Below are 23,544 nucleotides of genomic sequence, written 5' to 3'. Positions count from 1 at the left end.
GTCTCATGATGATGGGCTTTGGCCCTATGCCAAGGATGGGGCCTGGGTTTGGGCCAGGGCTGGGGGAGAAGCAAATTAATGATGTCATTAGACTTGTCTGGGGCCTTAAATCTCCCATGACAAGTTTAAGTGGAGGGCACATGATAACATTTCAAATAGATCATGGAATGTCCCTAGAGCCCGAGAGATTGGTGTGTGATGGGGTGACAAAGATATGGGCTAGGCAGGGCAGGGCTGGGGTGAGGTCATGAGGGAGGGACTCAGTGTAGGCTCCCCTGACCTGTGGCTAGAGATGGCCAAGTGCCCAGGTCTGTTGATGATACTCAACTACCCACTTCCCTGGTTCCATCTACTCAGCAGATATCCTCTGAGAGCCTCCCTAGGTCCTGCTCTATGTCAGGAGGCTGGGGGCCACCTCAGCATCCTTTGCTGTTTCCCATGAGACTCCCAGCCCCATGGAGGAGTCAGCCACTCTTGTAAGACCACTCTGGGATATGCAGTGGGAGAGGGCAGGGAGGGAAGCAGGGTTCACAGAGGGGTCTTGAAGTGTGACTATGTGGTCTGGTTCACTGGATCAGCCCAGGTTTATGGTTGAAGGAGACTGCTGCACTCCTGTCAATCATCTTGACTCCGAGTAATAATACGTTACTGTCCACTGTTTGAATAAAACATATATGTGGCCACTGGGCCCCTCAGGGGGCTGGGGACCACAGGCTTCTCAGGGAGGACTTCTGTGTGGCCCTCCCGTTATGAATGCTGACAATACCAGTGACCTTCAGCTGCAGGATCAGGGAGCAATCATTGACAAGGGTGGGGATGGCGCAGTGAGGAGGTATACAGTTAGGGCTGGGGGTACTGGGCCTCAGGCCCTGTACTTGTTCCATTTTGGCCTCCAAAGGCTACTTTATCAGTCTCGCTTCTGCAGCCAGGGTATCTCTCTGACTGTAAGACTCCCTGACTTACACCACGGGGCATTCTCACCCTCTATCTGTTCTCCACTATGCAAACTATGCTCTCTGGAGACACCAGTCAGCCCTTCCTGTCAGCTGTCATTCTCCCCTGAGAAACTCCACTCACAAGCTGAGTTCCTACTTTATGATTGCCTTGAAGCCTTCCTGACTGCACCAGGGTGACAAGCCCAAAAGCTTCCAGATCCTAGAGACTGTGGGGCCCTGACTGCTGATAGAGCTCCACACAGAATGATGTATAAGGGTAGGGTTCAAGCCCCACGACCCTGGCTTTTCTGCACAGTGAGGCAGGCTTTCTGTGTACTCCACATACAGCCTGGACCATAATTCAAGTCTGGCTGGACCACTTGCATTTCTGGGGGACATGGCTACTGCCATCAGAGATCAGCAGTATTCCTGGGCATAGGCTCAAAGGAAAATTGGATTGACCATCCCCAAGCTCACCCTATGCCTCTCTCCCGCAGCTTAGAGTCAACCTTAGGCCTTGTTGTGTCCACTACTTCTTCCTCAGGCCAACCACATCACAGACAGTTAATCACTTGGTGGAGCATCACCTCCCAAACCCTGCATCTAGTGGGTTTAGGGTAAGGCTCACCAGAAGTGGGGCCCTGGTAAGAGTCCTATCAGTTCCCAGGGTCAGCCTCTTCCCTTCCCTCCTCCACCTGGATACTAGAGTCCTCAGACCTGCAGCCTTACACAGTAAGGGCTGGGCTCCTCTTCCATCCTCTAAGCTTCTCTAAGTACATGACGTACCTACAGTGTTGTGCATGACAGTCACTCACTGGCAAGTACTGTACCACAGGCGCCAAGTGGTCTCCAGAGCAGTGGGGACCAAGGGATGAGCAGCTCAACCCTGCCCTCAGGGTGCCTGTGTCTGGGTTAGGGTGGCAAGCACAGACAGAACGTTGTGGCCCTGGCCTGGCTGGCCTCCAACCAGAACTCTCTCCATTGCCTCTTCAAGTCTCTGGCTTGCTTGCACACTGTGCTCACAGCTGGAACATTCCTCCTTCACGGCGGCCAATGTAGGCTCTTCTGTGGCCTCTTACTTTATAGGAATCTTTCTTTATTGCCCCAGCCCCAGCTGCAGCCCCCTGTACATGATTGCTGGGCTGTAGCTGCAGCAGTTCTGTCCCCAGAGCAAGGGTCTCTATATGAGGCAATGGCTTCCTGGCTCTCCTAGTCTCCTTGTGAGAGGGTAAGTTCTGTGAGAATTGTCCTCTCTGGCTCCCCACCATATCCTCTGTGCACTGTGGCCCCACATTGATATTTTCACTATTTCATTTGTTTGACAAGTATTTACAGAGTCCTACTGTAGGCTGGGGACTTGCCAGAGGGGATATATGAATTAATGATACACCCAAACCCTGCCCTCGTGAAGCTTGTGTTCTCTTAATGGGAAGACGGTAAGTAGTCACGAATGAAAGTCTGTTGTGTTAGAGTCTTCCAGACCATGGGAGGAAAGCGGGGCATAACAAAGTACTATGAGGCGGGAAGAGAGGGAGGTTCAGGCTACAGTGCAGATAGAGTGGATGGGACTACTCTTATGGAGCTGGTGGTCCCTGAAGATGGAGGGGCATGCTCTGAGGTGACACCTGGCAGAAGCGTCTATGCTGAGGGAATAGTGAGAAGGCAGAAGCATACAGGTGGGCTCTTGGGATGAGATGTGGACTTTGCTCCTGGTGCATATAAAGGAGATGGGGTCAGGAGCAGGGGCAGAACAGGAGGAACGCACATGCTACTACAGAGGCTGGCTTGCCTTACCCCGAGAAAATGGGATCTGCCAGGGTCTAAAAACAAGGAGCAAGGCTTCCTTTGCCTAATCCAAGCTTTCTGAGAGGATGAACATCAAAATACCACACACAACAGAGGAAACCTTGAGGGAAAATGTGATGCCCCAGGAGATAATCTGATACTGGGGAGATTTTTCAGAGTAACTTTAATCCATGATCAAGTTGGAAGAATCCAGGGGAGGAAGAACCTGGATAAAGGCTCAGAGGTATTGAAAAACAAGTTGTAAATTCCACAGGCCTGGGGTGCTGGTAGGGGTTGGGGTATAGGCTGTGACAAGGCCCCCAGAGGGCACACGTCTTAGGGGACCTTGAATGCTGAGTGGGGGTGTCCTGGAATTTGTTGGAGATCAATGAGGAGGCATGATAAAGTCTGGGCAGGGTCAAGCCAAGTTCAATCTTTGGGGACTTACTTGGGGTCTTGCTAGCATGTCCGTAATCTTGGCTCTAATATTTGAATCAAGGCAGAAGGTTCTGAGTTAGACTAAAGGCCAAGCTCATAGTAACTGGCTATTTACCCTTCTTTGGGTCTTCTGGTTCAAGCTGCTGTTCTTGAAATTTCAATAGTAATCTGTACAGCCTTAAGGGAGTCTCTTGCCTTCTCTGAGCCTCAGTTTCCCCCTCTATAAAGGAGACAACAATAGCTCTTGTTTATTATAGCTGGAGAGAAGCTGGTCTATGCCCACTATACAATGGGACTAAGTCAGGTGGGATCATGTGGGGCTATCTCTACGTCTTCACAAATGGCAGTGCAGAGGCCATCAGGGCAGGAGGAGAAGAGGGCCTCACCTGGGATGTATCATGGTTGAAGATGACTGCATTGAGGTCCCCGCAGTTGTAGTGTTTGATGAGGTCCTCTGTGGTGTAAGGTGCCTGCAGACTCCCAGCCCGCACACTTTCATGCTGCAGCAGAGTCTGGTTCAGGGCAAACAGCACCTGGCCAAGGAGAGAGAAGGGCATCAGGGCTGTGCTCACAGACTTCCACTCACTGAACTTTGGGGCTACAGGTGTGAAAAAGAAGGCATATGACAGAGCAGAGCATCTGAGTTTAGAGTTTGGGGTGAGTCTATCTTGACTGCCTTTGCTTAGTAGTGTTCTAGGACAAGCAGACCCAGTTTATAATCGAGTACCCTCAAATGAGGTCAAGCAGCAAACAAAAGGAAACAAAACCCCAGCTCTGTATGAAGGTTCAGAGGGTCTCGGGAGCTGGATCCCTAGAGCCCGTCCTCTCATGCATTCAGCAGAACCCTCTATCTCTCTTCTCTGGGCTACTGGCTCCAGGGATGCCATTTCTAGGTGCCAGCGTCACTTGGAATACTATACGGAACTCTCCTTTCCACTGAAACCAGAATTTTTCAAGGAACCCAGACACTTTCTAAGCAGCTTGTGGCATTTGAAGGTTATGGCTCCACAGAACACGGGGCTCTTATACACAGGCCCTGGGAGACTTCGTCTTGTTTATTCGAGACAGGTTCTTACTATGTTGCTTTGGCTGCCTTGAACTTGCAGCCCTGCCTTTCCTCCCAAGTGTTGGGATTATAGGTGGAGACCACCGTACATGGCCTGGCCAACAACCCCGATTTTAGATGGGAAAATTAAGGCACCAGGCTTAGAAGACACTTTACCCACATGGCTTGAGCTGGAGTCTGCACCCCAAGGTCCTGGTACCCCAGATTCTTTTGGTCAACTAAGGGGCTTTGTGGATTCCACACACTCTGATGCTGACCTTGCTTCAGGTGATAGGACAATGGCTGTAAGCATTACAAAAGAAAGCCCAAAAAGCACCTGCACGCTGAGGCTGTTCCCCTTCATATTCTGTGCCTTTGACTCCACCCTGCTGGAGGCTGATAAACACACAGCAAAACTTATACAGCCAGTAGCACTCAGATCAATGGACAGAGAGCTCACTTCCAGACCTGTGAGACCAGCAAGATCAGTCCAGCCTAACAGCAACTGGTCCTGGCACTCTGAGCTCTGCACTCTATTGTTACACAGCATAATCTCTGTGAGAGATGACTGATACACCGCTCTTCCTTCCACCAGTGTTTGCATATTAGCTTTCCATTGTGTTCAACGGCCAGCCTCACAGCATGTTGAGTTTCCTGAACACGGGAAATACTCTAGAGTCTACAGCTCTTAGCACTGTGCCAGGGGGAAAAGAGGGTACTGTGATCTCCATTTCTCTTTAGGACCTGGGGACCTGCTGCTTCCTTCATAGTTCAAAGGTACTTAGAAGCCCTGAAGAAAAACATCTAGAAGGCTGGTAGACATTCCCACTAAGATACATAATCTGAATAAAACCTTTTGAAATAGGTATACAGGGCCGGCCAACTCAGTGAAACAGGCAAATAGGCCACACTTGGGTCCCCTCTGTGTTAATGGCAAGAAAACTGGATTGCACGAGCTATAGTGAGCCCCACTGCTCCCCTAATGAGAGGGCTGGAGGTGAGGTCAGATCCCTTGCCCCATGTCTGGGCCTTCTCCAGGCCCCTGGGCTTTGGCTGCCACCACTGAAATCAGATCTGCAGCCATCTGGTGCAGTGTCGATGGCAGCGTGGTGGCTGGGGATGAATTACAGGACGCAGTGACGTTTTTTCTGCTGTGGACATTGCTAAGGCAACAAGAACTTCCTCCCACAGGGTACGTGCCTCTGGTGAAAGTGTCCGTGTCGAGCTGATCTGCTCTCCTCCTCTGAGGGCCTAAGACAGAGGGACTTCCTGTGGCCACACCCAGAGGCTGCACACACCTGCTCTGCTGCTTCTTAGATCAGCCTGGCCAAGGCACCACCTGACCTGTGGTGAGGTCATCAGCCTGGGCGCCAGAGGACCTGGCTGGAGGGCAAATGTCTCCCCTGGACCCTGCTTGACTCATGAAGTCAGGTCTCCAATGGCGCAGCCTTCATGAAGCCGGGAGGTATTCCAGGGGATTAAGTATATTCCAGGCTGCACGGTGTTAAGAACAGTCCTGGCATGAAGTGAATGCTGAGTATGTGTTTGTTAAATAAAACCTAGGAGGAAATAGCCCCAATCTTCCTAGTTTGGTGTGGAGGTTTCAAACTGCTTTTCGCTGCAGAATTCTTTTATTGTTGTTATTGTTGTTGTTCTCTTCCAAAGAAATCCCATTTGGAGGTGTGAACGTGGAACAGATAAAAATGTAAAGTTAAGGTCTTGGTTGACATAAAGGAGGTAGGGTGAGACTCAATGCTCTCTTGCTGAAGGAATTTCCATGTACCCTGGAGCCCAGTTTAAGGGTCCCTGATCTCCCTCCCTCCCTCCCTCCCTCCCTCCCTCCCTCCCTCCCTCCCTCCTTCCTTCCTTCCTTCCTTCCTTCCCTCCCTCCCTCCCTCCCTCCCTCCCTCCCTCCCTCCCTTCAACACTGGCTTCCGGCAGCTTCTCAGCAGGGACTCAAATTGATGAAATATGACTATTTGTAAACAGATGGAACTCATGGAGGAGGCAGATATACCACTGACCTTCATGCCAGGGTGACAGAGGCACAAGCTTTAGAGTGAAGTATTACCCTGACTTCTGCCTCCCTCTCCAGCTCCCAGAATTCTCTAGGTCTCTGTGCCTTCTACTTCCAGCCACCTTAGAACAACAAACTTTTCTCACAAGGAGCCTCAGTGGCCCGCACTAGGATAATGTTTATGCTAAGGCTATGACATGGAATAACAAACACCGGGTGAAGAGTAGGAGGCCTCATTCCCCCTGGATGCCTGTGTGGAGTCCCAGCCACTCTGGTCACCAAGAAATCCTGTACATCTTCTACTGTCCCCCTTCACCAGGGCTCATGGGACACAAGGTAGCCGGAGGCATCTGTTGAGTGTAGGCTTGGAATCTAAACAGGTCTTCAGACAGACCACTATGGTGGAGAAAGGCAGGCGCCAGGAGGCTAGAAACAGGTTTATTGTTCCAGAAAAGTCCAGTAAATAGTCCTAGACAGACTAGGATGCTAGACCTGACGCCTGTGCTCACATGGTCATCATATCACCTGAAGGGAAGATTTGGATCCAGGACTCTTGGGACAGGTTTGGCTCTCAGGATAAGTCTCTGAGATGACCAATGAGTACTTGTACCCAGGCTGGAGCCCAGAGTGATGACAGTGAAGTCCTAATCAGGTTGACAATGCTCACTGAGCAACTCCTAGGTACTGATCCACCAGGCAAGGCCAGCACAGACAAAAGCCTCATTCTCATACTGCATACCTACTAGGTAACACAAAGGGACATTTTCACTAATAAAATATTAATACACAGCATGGAGGAGATACAGTGCTGATCCTGCTGAATCAGTTGTGAAGCTGCCTCCTGGTTACTTGGGGTCAGGATACCTCTGAGTCCACAGGCAAAGGGAGCAGAACAGTCAGGGCAGTGGGAGACTGGGTCCTGAACACCAAAAAAACTGGTTTGCTTTCCCCACAGTGTGAGTGAAGGGAGTATGTAGAACACAGGGTTTCTTCAGGTGACTCAGTGCTCCCATCCCCTGTGATTAGAATCAATGGAAAATGACAGCACTCGTGCTTAGAAAGGTCTTTCCATAAACTCTGGGAATGGTGCTTTAGGTCCCCAGCCAGGTCCTGAACCTTGGAAGCTGAGGTTCTTGCTAAAGCAGAGGAAATGCAGAATGGATGGTAGAAGAGAAGGTGGGCAGCGTCAGGGCCATCATGTGCGGTCAGTCACAAGAAACAACAGAGATTGTAATTGCTATAAATAGTCTCGTGTAACCCAGGCTAGCCCTGAACTCACTATGTAGCTGAGGATGACCATGAACTCCTGATCCTCCTGCCTCTACTTCCCAATGTGAGGGATACAGACATGAGCCAACAATGGATGTTGATGGGGCGCTGGGGACTCTGCCGATGCTAAGCAGGGGTCCGCAGCCCTGGATGTGTTTATTTTGTGTGAGCGGCGTGAATGCATGTCTGGGTGTATTTATCTCAGATAGTTTTGCTTTATCTTCCCCTTACCATACAACACAGACCCCTTACCTGTCTCCACCCTGATGTCTAAGTGTTCCTAACTTTACATCACCTTAGTTACAGGGTGCCAAGGGGAAAGAGCAATTGGAGGAGTGCCTAGCATCCTCTTCTGGAGAAGGCCTCCGACATTTGTGGTTGTGTACATGACAGCTGCTCCCATGTTAAGCAGATCTACAATCTTTCCCCTGTCCTTATTTGAAGAAAAGGTATGGCTTAAAGATAGGCACATGGGCACCACCGAGTTGATGAGGAGGAGACACGTGGGGTTAATTTTATGTGTCAAATGGACTCAGTTGAGGTTCCAGAGATTTAGTGAAATATTTCTCTAGATGTTTCTCTCCTGAAATAAACTTTCATTATTTAAAAAATAACCCATGCAAATAAAATACCACATAGCAAAATGAATTAGACCCAAAGTCTATACAATTCAACGAGACTCTATGCAGTTAGAACTGGTATTCAGAATGGAATCTGGTATTCAGAATGGAAGCTTCACATTACATTTTATGCTTTTGGTATTGGATACATTTTATCCACATTTCTACTGCCCAAACCAAACAACAGTCCTTAACAGAATTAGAGAAAAACAATTATCTTTGTATCCCCTTTCATAACTCACGTCCATCAACTGCAGTCAGTCCTTCCCCACCTCCTTATATTTAGCCTTTCTTGTTCTCATTTCTTCATGTTATCCTGCGTGCACATGCACTTGTGCAATATATACATTCATTATTAGCTAGATTCTGCATACGAGTAAGAATATGTGGTTTATTTCTTTCTGAGACTGTGTGATCTTGCTGTATATGATACATTTTTAAGTCCATTCATTTTCCTGCAAATTTCCAAACTTCATTTTTCGTTAGAGCTGAGATGTATTTCGTTTTATAAATATGGAGTTTTCATATCCATTCATCTGTTTGGACAATGCGTTTCATTCCAATTCCTTTCTATAGTGAACATAGTAGCAATAAATAGGTGGGTACCAATATCTCTATGGCAGGTATGGACTTCTCTGGGTATAGACCCAGGAAGGAGATACCTGGGTCATGGTAGTTCAATTTTAAAGGTTTTGAGAAATCTCCAAACTGATTTGCACAATGGCTGTATTAGTTTGCATCCCCACCAACGTGAATATGGTTTCCTTTCCCTCCATTTCTTCTCTAACATCTGTTATCAGATTTGTTGATGATAGCCATTATGACTGGGGTGAGGTATTATCATGAAGTTGTTTTGATGCATCTTCCTGGTGGCTAGGGATACTGAACACCTCTTTGATTGATTGTTTTTTGAGATAGGGTTTCTCTGTAGCCCTGGCTATCCTGGAACTCGCTCTGTAGACCAGGCTGGCCTCAAATTCACAGAGATCTACCTGCCTCTGCTTCTTGAGTTCTTGGATTAAAGGCGTTCCATTTCCTCCCTCCCTCCCTCCCTCCCTCCCTCCCTCCCTCCCTCCCTCCCTCCCTCCCTCCCTTCCTTCCTTCCTTCCTCCCTTTCTTCCTTCCTTCCTTCCTTCCTTCCTTCCTTCCTTCCTTCCTTCCTTCCTTCCTTCCTTTTTCTTTCTAAATGTCTATTTAATCCACTTGCCTTTTTTTTTTACCAGCAGTTTTATTCCTTCTGTTTTTAATTTCTGCAAGTCTTTGTAAATTCTGGATATTAGCATCTTGTCTGAAGCGTGGTTGGTAGATTTTCTCCTACTCTGTGATTGTCTAACTCTGCCATTGTTTCCTTTGTTGTAGAGAAACTTTTTTTTTCATGTAGTCCAATCTGTTGCCACTTGGGTGTTGGTGTTCTGTTTAAAAAATCTCCTGCCTCCCTGAATATCTTGAAGGACATCCCCATATTTTTCCTGTAAATTTCAGTGTTTTGGGTTTTAAACTAAGGTCTTTGATCTTGTTTGACTTGATAGAAGATGAAAGTTATAAATTTAACTTCATATCCTGTGAGTATTTTTGCCAGTAACTTATGAGTAGGCTACCTCCTTTTCTAGACATTTCTATAAAGGTAATTTTAGGCAAGATTAATGTTTAATTTAGTAAACGTTGAAAAAAATGAGTCATTCTCCATAGGTTGGGTGGGTCTCCGTCAACTGACAGTTTTAAGAAAAAGTGACTATTTGCTCTCTGCCATCAGCAGAACTGCGTGTCAACTCTCCCCTGACTTCCAGTCTGCCGCCAGGCACAGAGATTTTAGATTTGCCATCTTTTATACCATTGAGCCAATTCCTTGAAATAAATATCTGTCTCTCTGTGCATCTCTCTCTCTCTCTGTGTCTTTATACCCCTTCTATGCATATGCACTCGTGCATGCACACTCACAGTAATATATCATACATATGTACTATATAATGATGTTTTGGCCACTAGTGTACTACACACATGAACAAGCCCTAATAAAATTACAGTAGAGCCAATATCCATGGCCTAGTATCTTAGCACACCCTTTCTGCATCTAGATGCATGGATTACAATAGCCTACAATATTCTGTACAATAAATAGCATGTTGTGCAGATTGCAACCAATGGCAATTCTTGTGCCGTATAGCCTAGATGGGCAGAAGGCTGGGTTCTGGGTTGTACACATATTGTGACTGTACACAGTGACTATCAGCTAGCAATTCATTGCCATGAACATATTCCCATTGTTAAGCTGCACATGGCTGGAATCAGCTGCAGGTGTTGGCATGTGTACATACCTTCTACTGGCCCATTTCTTGAATAACATAAAATAGTAGGTGTTTCAGGAAAAAAAAAAACAAGGAATGGGGGCAGGGGTGTGGAGGGACGAGGAACCAGCAGGTACAAAGGCCCTGTGCACCCACATGGTGGGAAGCAGAGGACAAGGGAGGAGACAAGTAGAGTTGAGCACACAGGAGAGTGATGGGGGTGTGGACTGGAGTTGACAAGCATGCTACCTCCATTCATCCATTAGCACAAGGACAGACACTAACAGATAGCTGGGGCTAGCCACTGGGGCCCATATTCTGATTGCTTAACTGGAAAGAGACAGAGACAGGGACAGAGACAGACAGACAGATACACAGACATGCATGCAGAGAGAGAGAGAGAGAGAGAGAGAGAGAGAGAGAGAGAGAGAGAGAGAGAGAGCGCACAAGTGAGCCTTGGTTATCAGATATTATCAAGATTGACACATGAGGAGGGGAAAGGCCACCATTTGGGGGTTAGCTCCAATCACTGGTATCTATCTTTACTCTTTGTAGCCTGATGGAACCTCAGGCCAGTCCAGGATCTCTCAGAGGGGTAAACTCTCCAGCTTGGCCTTGGTTGTTCCCTAGAGAGAATACAGTACCAGCCACATATGTAGTAGATACCCGAGAGATACTTCTAAAATAGACACACCAGTGCATGGGAAGTTGAGGGCATCATTTATTCTATGGCCCTCACCCTAGCAGCTCCCCACAAGGGCTGAAGCAACACTGCTACCCTGGACCTGAGGTCCAACTACTCTGTCAGCACCCAGTGCAGACGTGGAGGTCAGCCTACCTTATTGAACCATCTGGGGCGGGGGCACTAATACAGAGGCTGCAGCCTCAGTGCTGGCACTGCAGTTTATTGGTTACTTTCCATGTCCCACAGATAGCACCAAAGTACTTCCCAGCTTCATACTACATTCTCCCAGGCTTCCAGCACCGCTTCTGTCTATACATACCAGGTTATGGAGCAGCAGGTTTCCTGGAGCTTGGGCTTGACTCAGGGCTAGTTCAGGGAGCAGAGATCTAGCCACCATCTGACTTGTCCCTAGGAAGCCCAGAGTGGATCATTTTTCTTCCCAAGGCCTTGGTTTACCCACCTGTGACAGGAACCCATTTACACACTCATTGACTGAAGTTTTATGGAGCACTTACACAGCGGTTTGCTGGCATGGGCTAGGGGCACAATAGTAAACACAGCAAGCAGAGGCACCTGACCTAGTGAAGCCTTCATTACATTAGGAGAACACTTGTACTGAGAGAATAAAGAAGAGAGTGGCAGCCAAGGAGAAACCAAGGGGAAGAAAGGGATTGTACGCGTGTACGTGTGTGCATGTGCACGTACGAGTGTGTGTGTGTTAAATGTGTGGTGTGGTATGTGTGTGTGTAGTGTATGTAGCATATATATATGGTATATGTGTGCATGGTATGCATGATATGGCGTGTACGTATATGTGCTATGTGTGTGTATGTGCTACATATATACTATGGGTGTATGTGCTATGTGGTATGTATGTTTGTGTGTTTGGTGTGGGGTGTATGTATGTAGTGTATGTAGTATGTGTGTGGTATACCTGGTGTGGTGTGTGTATATGTAGTGTGTGTGTGCGGTACATATGTAGTGTGTGTATTTGTGTGTACAGTGCTGGGATCAGGTGCTATCCTGTCAGTCTGAAGCAGGCGAATAGGAAAGGCTATGGGGAAGAGGGTGGTGGTGGGGAGACCTCTTGTTGGCAGGTGTTGGGTGTGGAGTGGAGGAGGCCAGCATGACGGAGGAGGCAGCTTTACCTGTTGTTCTCCCCGCTCTCAGCTACCACCCAGAGAACCATGGGCTCAATTTCACACTGTTCTGTGGACTCTACAGGGTGGACCCTGTGGTGGCAGCAGACCCTCCTCTGGCCTGCAGTGGGGGCTGCCTGCTCTCTGAGGCCCAAGCTGCTCCTCCCAAAGCCCACCATAGAACTCTGGGGTTCTTCACCTGTCCTCCGAGCTGAATCACCTATGTGAGCTGATTGGGGCTTGCTGGGCCAGGAGGCTGGTGAGCAAGGAGCTCTAGGAAGGAGTCTGTGTGGACTCTGTCCTGTGAAGGGAGGACACGTCCTTTGTTTCCAGCACAGACAGGATAAGGGAGACTTGGCACCCAGGATCTGGTGCTGCAAACCAGACCAGCAGGAAGACAGCAAGCAGCAAGGCTGCAGGCTCCTCATGAAAGAGGTGGTGAGGTGTGGCGCTAGCTCTTGGCTCTGGGGCCCCATTCCAGGACTTGATATCCTTGGCTATGATAGCTACCCTTTCATGAATCAACACACCATGGTTCCTGGCATGCTGTGTCCTTTTGATAGGTGGATGGTATTACTGACTTCCTTTTATGCACAGAGAGCCCAAGGCTCAGGAAAGGAGGCAACGGTCCCACCCATGTCCTCTGAGCAGGATTCCCTGGGAGTGCTGTGGCTTTTCTCCCTGAACCCACTGCGCTCTCCCTGATGCTCATCCTGTGGCCGACCTCTCCATCTGCCCCCAGAGGCCGTGACCTCTGAGCCTCTAAATCCATTACACTGCACATGAGGAAAAGAAAAGAAGGCACACTCTAAAGTCACAGGAAAACAGCTAGACAAGCCTCTTCCAGGTACAAAGCTGGGAGCAAGTTCAAGGGATGAAGCTGAAGAGAGCCAGTTGTCTCTAGCCTGGTGACAAGCTAGTGAGAAATGGAAACCAGAGCACGTAGGGGCTTCCTGACACAGCCCAGGAAGGTGAAGTTATCGGTGATATCGGCTAAGCTGAGAAAGAGCATGGCGTGGAGAGGGAAGTGTATATGTTCAGGCCAGAACCTCTGGACATTTGAGATATGTCAGAATAGGAGCAGAGGGGTGGGTGTCAAGGAAAGGCCTGTCCGTCTTCCCTGCAGAGCGGCCATGGATGGAGACAAGGCATGAGCGAGTGATACAGGGAGAACCCAGGTTCCCTGGGAGGTGATGGGTTGGGCAGTCACCATCACCATCATCCCCATTCTTGTTCTTAAGCAGCTGCATCCTCCAACTCCAACCCTGCTACATGCACCTCTGCTTCAACCTCAGACCTGCCCTGCTGACACAGCTGCCTGGACATCAAAAGGCAAGACTCCACATTCATTTGCAAAATCAGTATGGAATTCCTAGAGGGCTCCTCTAATTCCTCTGGTCTGACCACACAGCAATTATCCATTTACAGAGGAGGGGGAAATGGCCTCCCAGGCTCACCAGCTGTGTAGGGACCTCTGCTCTCCTTGGCCTTGAGCAATAGCTGGGGAGGGCTGGACTGGAGTGGACACCTGTTTGGGGGCCCAGTGTGGGAGGACCTGGCTGGGAACACAGAGAACAGACAGAAATGGTAACAGCCTCCCTGCTTGTCTGCTTAGCCACCATTGCCAAATGCTTCTGATACAAGCAATGGAGGCCGAGAAAAGGCTCTGACGGGCTTCAGACCTGACCATGCTTATAGACCATGGAACCCTTGCTCTGGATCCTTCCATGTGGGACAAGCCTTGCTCCTCTCTCTCTCTCTCTCTCTCTCTCTCTCTCTCTCTCTCTCTCTCTCTCTCTCTTTCTCTCTCTCTCTGTGTGTGTGTGTGTGTGTGTGTGTGTGTGTGTGTGATTAATCCTGCCTGTTTGCTAGCATTTTAAAAACTGTATCAAGTACCTATCCCTTCCTTAGGACAGGGACACACACAGAACACTTGTTTCATATGAGCTGGGGTGGTCTTCAAAGGCTATGCTGCAGGGGTGTAGAGGAGGGGCCAGAGTGCAAGCAAACGTGGACAGTGTTCCTGGTTAGGCTGTGCTGATTGCTTGATTGACAGACCAAATAATTTCCAGGTGTCGGGTGGCACATGGGAGGACTTGCTGCAAGCAAGCAATTCTCGCCAAGGCCAGCGTCCAGGGGTGGACTCTGTGCCATTGGAGTCCCACAAAGGTTCAGAGACCACGGTCGGGGAAGGCGACTGTAGCAAGTACACTATGAAAGCATGAGTTTGCCATACAGCAGGGAGAAGGAAGGAGATTGCAGGCGAGGCAGATGAACAAGGGAGGTGCCTTGTGGCTCCTCTTAGGGCTGAGTGCAGCCACAGGAAAGGAAAGGCGACGGGGAGCAGATGAACTCAGAGGTGAGGCAACTGTCTGCTTGGTTTGCTTTTACCAAGTCTCTGTGGCCCCTTCTCACCTCTTCCCTCTACTAAAGATAGACTATGATATGGAAGACGCCCAAGCCTCAGACTTGGGGCAAGAGCACAGAAACTGTAAACTCGTTCAGGAGAAGCAAAGCTCTGTGTATGGATCAGATAAGAGCCAATCAGCTTCCTTGCTGCAGTGACCTCATGAGGATGGTGGACTGAATGTGCTGTGAGGAGGGTAGAACCCCCACTCCCACATATAGGGCATATGTTAAGGGCCCATGTGCTTTCAGACTCCATCACAGGTGGGCAGGAAGGCTACCTCCCAGCCTTTTAGCTCCTGGCCAGAAACTTCCCCTGGGCCTCAGGTCTATGCTGGCTTTTCATGACCCTGCCTTAACCTTTCTCTGGGGCCCTGGACTTGTTGGTCTCAGTCTATCCCCAGCCTATGTCTTCCTTTTGCAGTCTCCTAGGTCCTAGGTCCAGTTAGTAGTTCCTTTTTTTGAGTTATTGTGACCAGAAGGGTCAGACACATGCCAAAGCATTGTTCTGCCCTGGAATTAGAAATGAGGTCTCTAGGATTGTATGGGTCTGAGTGTGTGCCAAAAAAAAAAAAAAAGACAGAGATCAAGAGTCAGGATAGAAATCACACTATTCTAGCCACAGAGAGATTCGTGGTCAACCATATGGCTTATGACCTGAGCCAGTACGGTTTAGGAGTTCTAGAGACATTAATGTGACTCAGTCCTGCTTACAAACCAACACCAAGTGGCCTCTCTACCTCTCTCTGTTATGGTCTTGGACTAGCTGGCCGGGCCCTATGACCTGGCTCTGTGTGTCCCTTTAGCCTCATTCGTCTACTCTTTTCTATTGTCTCTCCATGGGGACACTGCACACCATGACCTCCCTAGCTGACGGGCCAGCAGTGGATGCTGTGGACCGGGACCATCATAAATGGGAGCACACTGCCACTCCAGAAACAGTGACAAACTGCTTCCGTGTCATCTCTCCATGATCCGTAAGACCTTGTGTCTGTCCTCTGGTTTCCCTCGTCCCCTGAGCCCTGCATGTTTTAACTAACTCCATGTGTTGATTTACAGCTCTGTTTCTGAGTGTGCAGCTTCCTTCACACTCCAGGGTCGTTGCACATGCATATGCCTTTCCCATCATGCCTCTGTTTTGCCGTACAAACTTTAACATTTCAGCTACAATTCAAGCACCATCTCTTGGAAAGATTCCTTCCCTGGCTTCGTAGATCAGCTCGGGGGTCTCTTCTCAAGCTCTCTTACTTTCTTTCCTCTCTCTTTTGAGGACTGATAAAGAGTTTGTCTTCATCCACTACCAACGACTGTTCTGTGACAGGCACTGCACACATTTCTACACCAGTTTTGGTGCATGCATGTTCCAACAGTTACGAGATAGTTTTCATCTCTACTCCCTTTTTACCGGGGTGGGGGGAGAGGAAACACAGTAGGTAAGTGACTTGCCTAAGGTCATACAGCAAGTGAATGAAGAATGTCTGAGGATTTTTATCATGCGCTAAACTGGTCCTACCACCACCTTCTTTGCAACTATGCCAAGAGTAGGGGACCGATTCCTCTTACTCATTCTTACATCCCTGGTTCTTAGGACACAGCTGTGACACCCTGAGGGCACCCACCTATGTTAGGCACAGCTGTCAGCCCTGGCTCAAAAGCAGTAAGTTTACTGTAGAGGGGAAGGGGGCTAGTTGGGAACCTAGAGGTGGAGCCTCACTGTGGTTGAGGGGCTCAGCACCACAGGGGCTCAGGAATGACTCAGGATTCTCGGTGAGAAACTTCTTTCCCAGGTGCACACTCCTCCCTACCTGACACATGACTGTCAGCTCAGTGACAAGAACTCTGTCTTTTATGCCCCTGCCAGCACAGTGGTGAATGGCTGAGAAAGGGGTTCTTCCTCCGAGGAGGAGGTCCCTTGCCCTGAAGGAATCCACCTTCATCTGGGCTGCTTCTGAGCCTGGCAGCTGCTCTTCCAGTCTTTTCTAATACCTCCTTCCCGACCATGTTCTTGGCACCCAGGCCCAGCAGGCCTCAGTCACCCTTGTGGGTTGTTGGCTCAGGAGCTAGCCTAGGAGGCTTCCAGACCAGCAGCCCCAGCCCCCACTTTGAAGGGGATCAGGTTCCCCCACAAACATAATTGAACAAAAATATGAGAGAGAAAAGGTCTTTGTTCTCCCATTTACAGCGTCAGAAAATATGTAACAAATTAGCCGTTTATGAGGTAAGAGACCAGCTCTGTGTGCAGGCGGTGTGGCCTCGGCAGGCACAAGGGGCCTTTGAGCTGCTGCATGGGGGGTAAGGCAGAGGGAAGGAGGACTTGGAGGACTTCAGGCCAGGCACAGAAGGCCAGTGACCATCTAGGACTCTGGGAAGCTTGCAAAAGGAAGCAGGGAGCCAGGCAGAGTCAAAGAAGGGATCTTGAGCCTGTGGAGAAAACAGCTGCTCCAGGCCAGTCTCCAACAGGGCCAGGCCAGTCTCCAGCAGGGCCAGTGCACTTAGCATTCAGCAGACTGCTGGGGTCTCAGTGGCTTCCCTGTTGGTTGCTCTGAACCTTAAGATGGGCAGGTGCCTCTAGCATTGGTGTTGATTTTCTCTCCATAGGCCTTCGATTCTCTTCCATGGATCAGTGAGGAATGCCAGTTGAAGCAGCAAATATTCAGTAACCCTAGGAAGGGAGATGGGGATAGGGGTGGGAAAGATCAGGGGTGGCCACGCCTCTCCTCAGCTTTCACTTGGATGTCTTTCACTTTAATGGCTATGCCTGGCTATCTAGACGTACCTAGTCCTAAGAGTAGGGGTTTGCAACTTAGCTTGACTCATTAGGGTTCTCTTGTCTGGTGAAAACGCAGGCTAGCATTCACATTCACTGTCTTTGACTCTCTCAGGGTTTAGAACAGTGGTTTTCAACCTGTGGGTCATGACCCTTTATGAGGTAAACAGTCCCACACCTCTGGCAGCCCTCCCCCACACAGGGCTCATGTATCAGATATCTTGTGTATCCCATACTTATATTACCATTCATAACAGTAGCAACATTACAGTTACTAAGTTGCAATGAGGAACTATTTTAAAGGGTCACAGGGTTAGGAAGGTTGAAAACCACTGATTCTAGAGTCTTCTCCCTCATCCTCCTCTTCTTCATCCTTTCCTTCTCTTTGTTCTCCTTTTCTTTCTGAGATGGTCTTACTATGTGGTCTCAAATCCATGATCTTTCTGCCTCAGCCACCCCAGTGATGGGATCACAGGTGTGTACACCACACCGGCTTCCTTACTTAGTTTTTGATTCTGTTGGATCATGTGCTCCAAGGCCCGCCTTTTCCATTCCTATTGCCCATGGTCAGGATTCCCCTTGCTGCCAGCCTGGCCACGCATCATGGGAACACATGTTCAGACACCTCCTGTGATCCATCTATGGGACTGCCTGTTCCATTTCCTCACCACAAGTCCCAGCTGAGTCCAGAGCTGGGGCCTGGCTGTGTACCATGGCTCTGGGCCTTTGAGAGAAGGTACTGGTGTGTATGGGTCCATTGCCAGTCCAGTAAGAGACCTCTGCCAGTAGTGGGGTGCTGGGTTTCTGTATGAATATCCTGAGTGTTTGGTCTGCAGTCACAAACACGTCGCTTTCCTGGATCTGACTTTATTTATTTTGATTGGACCTTAATAGTTCTTTCAGGCTGAAGCTAAAGCTGCCTGGGAACCCCAGGAGACTTGCTAAAACTTCAACTGCACCCAGCATAGCAGAGTAACTTGAAAGTTAATCAGTGCTCAGGGACGCCTGCCTCATTCTTTCCAGCCCTGGTGTCTGGTGGCACATAGGATTCCGAGGTGGGCTTGGACACAGCGCTGTTCTCTGCAGTAAAGACCAGGGATTTCAGAATAAATCTGCACAGGCAATATCTAGGCTTGGCAACTTCTCTTTGGAGCCACGGAACAGAAATCTGTCCCACTGGCCTTTATTGTCCCTGTATGGACCCCTTCCTCTGTAGTCCTACCACCAGTGTCTCTGCCATCCTTTCTCACACATCTGTAAACATTCTATTAGTGACTTGTCTCCCACAGCATTGTGCCATCTCCCAAACAGAACGACCTCCCATGTTGGAGGTGATTTCCATTCATAAACACATCTCCAGCCCTGGCACTGAATACATGCCCAGTGTCTCATGACTGAATGAATGAAAGAATGAATGATACCCTGGGCATTTTGTTTCATCACCATTCCTGGTCCTTTTCATGCAAAGCTATACCCCTGTGGCTGGGCTCAATCCTTTCAGATTGTTAGTACTTGGGGAGGAGCAAGATGGTACTGGACACCAACCAGGCCAACTGCTCATTTTACAAAGCTCAGGGAGAGAAGAAATAATCAAGTTCACCCAGTACAAGGAAGTCTGCTCAGGCTGTGGATCATTTTGCTCCCTAGCTGGTTACAAGGCCTCCAGGAAGGAGCATCTCAAGGGGAGAAGAAATGGAAAGGAGAGGTGGGAAGCTCTCAGCAAGGCCAGAGTGTTGGGCAGGCTGGGCTGTTGCTTCTGGGCTGCCCTTTTCTACTTGCTTCCAGCCGGGCTAGCCTCCTTCCTCTATAACCTAGGCCAGAGACTTACCCTGTTGGTCTCAAGTCCATCTCCACTCTATGCACTCCTGCTTGCCAAATCTTGTGAAATGATTAACACTAACATTTGTTTTCAGGACAACAGCAGTAAAGTCCAGAGAGTTTGAAGAACATGCAAGGTCACACAGACAACTGCAGGATTCAACCTCAGCATTTTCTATCTTTTCTCCTGGGTCTTTGGGCACCCCTGCCTTCAGCTTTCTCTGGGCACGTGGGCTGGTGTTTGCCTTACTCCTTTCCTTTAGAAAGCTTCTTCCCTGCTGCACAGACTCAGTTCGCTGCTGAGTGTTCCCTCTGGCTCTCCTAGCAACTTCAGTGTATTCTTTTCACATGATAGCGCTAAGCAGGTAGCTAGACAGGCAGTGAACAGCCCACAGTGGTTAGACAGGCATGGCCACTTGCCCCTGTGGCTGTTCTGTAGAGAGCTCTATGTTCTATAGAGCTAGGAGGTAGTCTGAGACTCACACCCAGCAATCAGAGGTCCCGGGTTGACGTTAACCTTCACAGTTAAGGTAAATCTGTTCACCAATTCCAAATGCTCAGTCCCATGTAAGAAAGCCCTGAGCTATTTGGGGCAAGGTGAGCCTGCAGGAACCTGTCTGTCTCAGTAGCTGGGATCAAGCTTGGGAAACAGGAATCAGTGGTCCCAGAGCTCAGGGTATGGAGTTAGCCTGGCAGTGTACTTCCCAGGCAGGCACTCAGATGGCTGGGGCACATCTTTGTCCTAACAGGAAGCCAACATACCATCCATCCTTATATGAACCAGGAGCCTGCCTGTTTTTGTCTCAGTCTGGCCTCTGGCTTTCCAGATTTCATCTGCACCCTGTAGTTCTGGAAAGGCTGGAGAGACCTGTGGCCGCAAATACTCCTGAGTCAGTCCTCCTCTTGGCTACCCCAGCCCTCAACACCTCTTCCACACGCTTCAGGTTGTCAGCACCCCTCTTCCAAAGTGGCGGAAGTAGACATCCGAGGAGGCAAACATTCATTGGGTTGGAAGCAAAAGGCATCGTTGACTACCTCTCAGCCAACCAGAAAATGTAATTAACCCCGGTGCCCACCCAAGCCCTGCACATGGCCTGCACACCCTCTTGTAAACACTCACTGCTCTCACCATGCACAAGTACTCAGTCATATGCAGACACTGGAACTCTTCCTGAGCCCTTCCACATCCCCTGTGCTGGGATATGTCCAGGAGGGAATACTCTCACTATCTTACATAATCCTAGCTGTCCACACATACACATCTACAGGCCTGACCTGTCCATCGGCAACACGTCTCTCAGTGTATTCTTCCTCTGCCACACCTCTGTGGGTCAGCTCTGAGAATGGAGCTCTGGGCCTTGGTTCTGGGTATTTTGAACCCCCGAAGCTTCCATTTCTTGCTTGGCTTTGGGTCCTGGGGTGAAGGGCAGATATCGAGCTGTCTTAGTCTTGAACATCCCCTCATCACTTACTTCTTTGACCCTGGATATGAAGAGGTTAGGGTCAGCTTGTACTCACCTTCTTAAATTGTGGGTCACAACTCTCTGTTGTGTTATATAACTAGATGTGGAGAAAACACACACACATACACACACACGCGCGCGCGCGCGCACACACACACACACACACACACACACACACACGCACACACACAAATTGGCAAAGTAAATGATTCCTGAACCTGTGATGACTAAAAATTATTTCAAGGAATCAAATGCATGCTTAACCTGACATGTTGCTTAACCTGACATGTTTCTGGCAGTATTGATCTATGACACATCATGAGTATTCATGGCAGACACAAAACATGTTCCCTGAACTGCATGTGTTATGCCATGCAATGTTAATGGATGTCCCCTGACACCCCCTACCCAGTCAAAGGTGCAGACAGCTTCCTGGTATGAACTGCAGAGTTTCTATGCACACACATGGCTTTCTCTTCTTGCGAAGACACAACGGGTTAATTCCAGAAACAAAGACTTTACATTTTTCTCCTGCCATAATTTCTTGGCATGTAAATATCACATTAACATATCTTTGGATTTTACTGTGTTAGAATATATGAATTTTAAAATTACTTATACTGCTGACTTGAGTGTCATTGAAAACAAATCATTAAATGAATTTTGGCTTGGGCTTAAGACAGAGCTTCGGACGGTTTCTAAAAGGGCCCTTAAACACACACTTGCTGTTTTGTATCATGTATTTATGCACAGATGGACGGTTATGAGAACAAAGTATCCATTAAGCCCTGAGAAATGTTGAAGATGCTCTGTGGACAACAGAGTCAGGTACTCGGGTAAGACTTACTCCTTTATTTAAAATGAGCAAGCAGATGCAAACTCCTCTCTAATAAACAGTAACTTACATGGGTACCAAGACTTGCTTTCTAGCAAACTCCTGGGGCTGCAGAGAAGACTCACTGGCTAAGAACACTTGCTGCTCTCGCAGGGAACCCAGGGTCAGGTCCCTGCATCCACATGGTAGCTCAAAACCATGCAGATAACTTCAGTACCAGGGCATTTGGCACCTTCTTCTGTCCTCCAAGAATATCGGACACACGCAAGGTGCACATACATACGTGCGGGTAAATCGCTCACACATAAAATACATAAAACTCTCGTGCCTTTTTATCAGTAAATGTGCCTTTTCTCTCTATTTTATGTACCCATACACCATGGGTTGTGTAAAAATTTCGGAGCTAGAGGATTGATGGAGTTCAGTCTGACTTTGCTGTTCGCTGACTCAGTCAGGGGCCTTGGATTTGGATGCTAGGTCTCTGCGAAAAGAGTTTTCCTCCGCAAAACAGGTATCTTTCTTGCAGGTTGTGACAGCTAGAGATCACTTATATGTTGTTTTTATTCCTTTTAACCAAGACTTCTTTTTAAAGATGAGGAAATATTCGGAGATTAAATGGCCAGATTGGGTTTCCAAGGCTTCTTTCCCTTCCCTCCCATCAGGAGTCGGGGGATGGATGTGACAGAAGAGAGGTGGGGGAAGGGACAGTGACAGACTATGAGGACTGAAAAAAAAAATGTGGCAGGAGAGATAGGCTCAAGGGCTGAGAGATTCAAATACAATAGAAACCTGAGAGCAGAAGACAGGAAAACCCAGTCGGGGGCTGCATGAAGGGGTAGGGCACCTTAGGGAAGGCCTGCAGAAGGCCTGTGGGCACTGAGTGAAAGGATCAGAATTCTCATGGCAGTGGGGGGTCAGGGGGTTATTGAGCCTTTGACTCCAGCTCTGGCCTACTTTTGTCCTGGAAAGTAGGCTTCTCTCTTCTGTTTCTGCTTCTACATTTATTCGACTGTCTCTGTCCAGGTCTTTGTTCCAGAACATAAGAACCCGGAAATCTGAGCTAGTGGCCTTCAGATTCCAATATCTGCCGCCCATAACAGTATGACTGATTTGCGCCCATGCCGGAGCACTGCCACTACCCAAGCAGTCTTGCTAGAAGAGCTGTGGCCCTAGGCAGCATGCCCTACAAGGAGAGTGCCACCTCCACCACACCCTTAATCCTGGTCTTGGAGATGCTCCCTTTGAAGACCTCTCTTCCCAGGGCTGGATTTCTTCCTCGCCTGGATGAAAGGGCAGCAGGGACATGGTGCTGGTCAGACCTGCAGGGAGCCAGCAAGCAATGGCCTGGTCCAGCAGAGCCACTGGTGTGACAAGGTCTTGTCATGTTCAGGAGTTCCCTGAGGTGCCATAGGTTGTGGCCGGGAGCCCTGGTGCAGACTCAGAAGGCAAAGGGATGGTCCCTGGCCGCTCGGTGCAAAGCCAGCCAAGCTGCTGCACCGTCAGCACATTCTTGGGGCAATGTACTGCAAAGCCGCCTTGACTTCAATCCTAAGTAAGAACGAGGGCCTCTCTGCCCCAGCAGGGTCATGCCCGGGTCACTGACTGGAGCTGCAGGCTTTGGGGTATGGGGAAGCCTTGGAGGTTTGCCAGTCATGTTCTGCCTCTGCTGAGGCAGGCCTTCTCACCTCGCCTGGCCTCCTGGCCCCAGAACACCAGCCCCTGCTTGCATTCTCTGGCTGATGGGAAGTTTGCTGGTGCCTTCTGCTGGGGAAGGCCTTCTTGGTAGGGACAGTTGGTCCAAAGTACAGAGTACGAGCTTTTGCTGGGGCAGATGGAGTTGGTAGAGCCAGTGGTCTGGAAGGAGCGGGTAAAGTCTCCTTGCAAACAGAATGGATGTGGGTGAGGGGGCAAGGATTCATCCTGCTGTTCAGGTAAGCAGAGATGGGCATAAAGGACCCACACAGGCTGCCAAGAGCTGGAGAAATCCTCTTTTTAGGATCATCCACTGAGCAGAGGCATAGCCCAGCAGTGAAGAAT

General features: G+C 49.1%; 1 protein-coding gene and 1 long non-coding RNA gene across 9 annotated transcripts in view; both read right to left on the bottom strand.

Annotated features, from left to right (window-relative positions):
• Trabd2b (TraB domain containing 2B) overlaps positions 1–23,544 on the bottom strand; it is a 217,727-nt gene that overhangs the window by 44,541 nt on the left and 149,642 nt on the right. For all 8 annotated transcript variants that reach the window (XM_006238601.5, XM_017593793.3, XM_006238603.5 and 5 more), the window contains exon 3: positions 3,545–3,691. In XM_006238601.5, the coding sequence (XP_006238663.1) occupies positions 3,545–3,691 (147 nt within the window). The remainder of the gene's footprint in view (positions 1–3,544; positions 3,692–23,544) is intronic.
• LOC134486967 (uncharacterized) lies at positions 14,165–21,601 on the bottom strand. The gene is made up of 2 exons (XR_010066589.1): positions 17,401–21,601; positions 14,165–17,286 (listed from the first exon to the last, which is right to left on the bottom strand). It is a non-coding gene; the product is annotated as an uncharacterized LOC134486967 (long non-coding RNA).

Source organism: Rattus norvegicus, chromosome 5 (genome assembly GCF_036323735.1).
Source record: "Rattus norvegicus strain BN/NHsdMcwi chromosome 5, GRCr8, whole genome shotgun sequence".
NCBI classification, from domain to species: Eukaryota; Metazoa; Chordata; class Mammalia; order Rodentia; family Muridae; genus Rattus; species Rattus norvegicus.
Note: the sequence above shows the minus strand (reverse complement) of the source record. Positions and strands in the feature narration are given on the sequence as shown.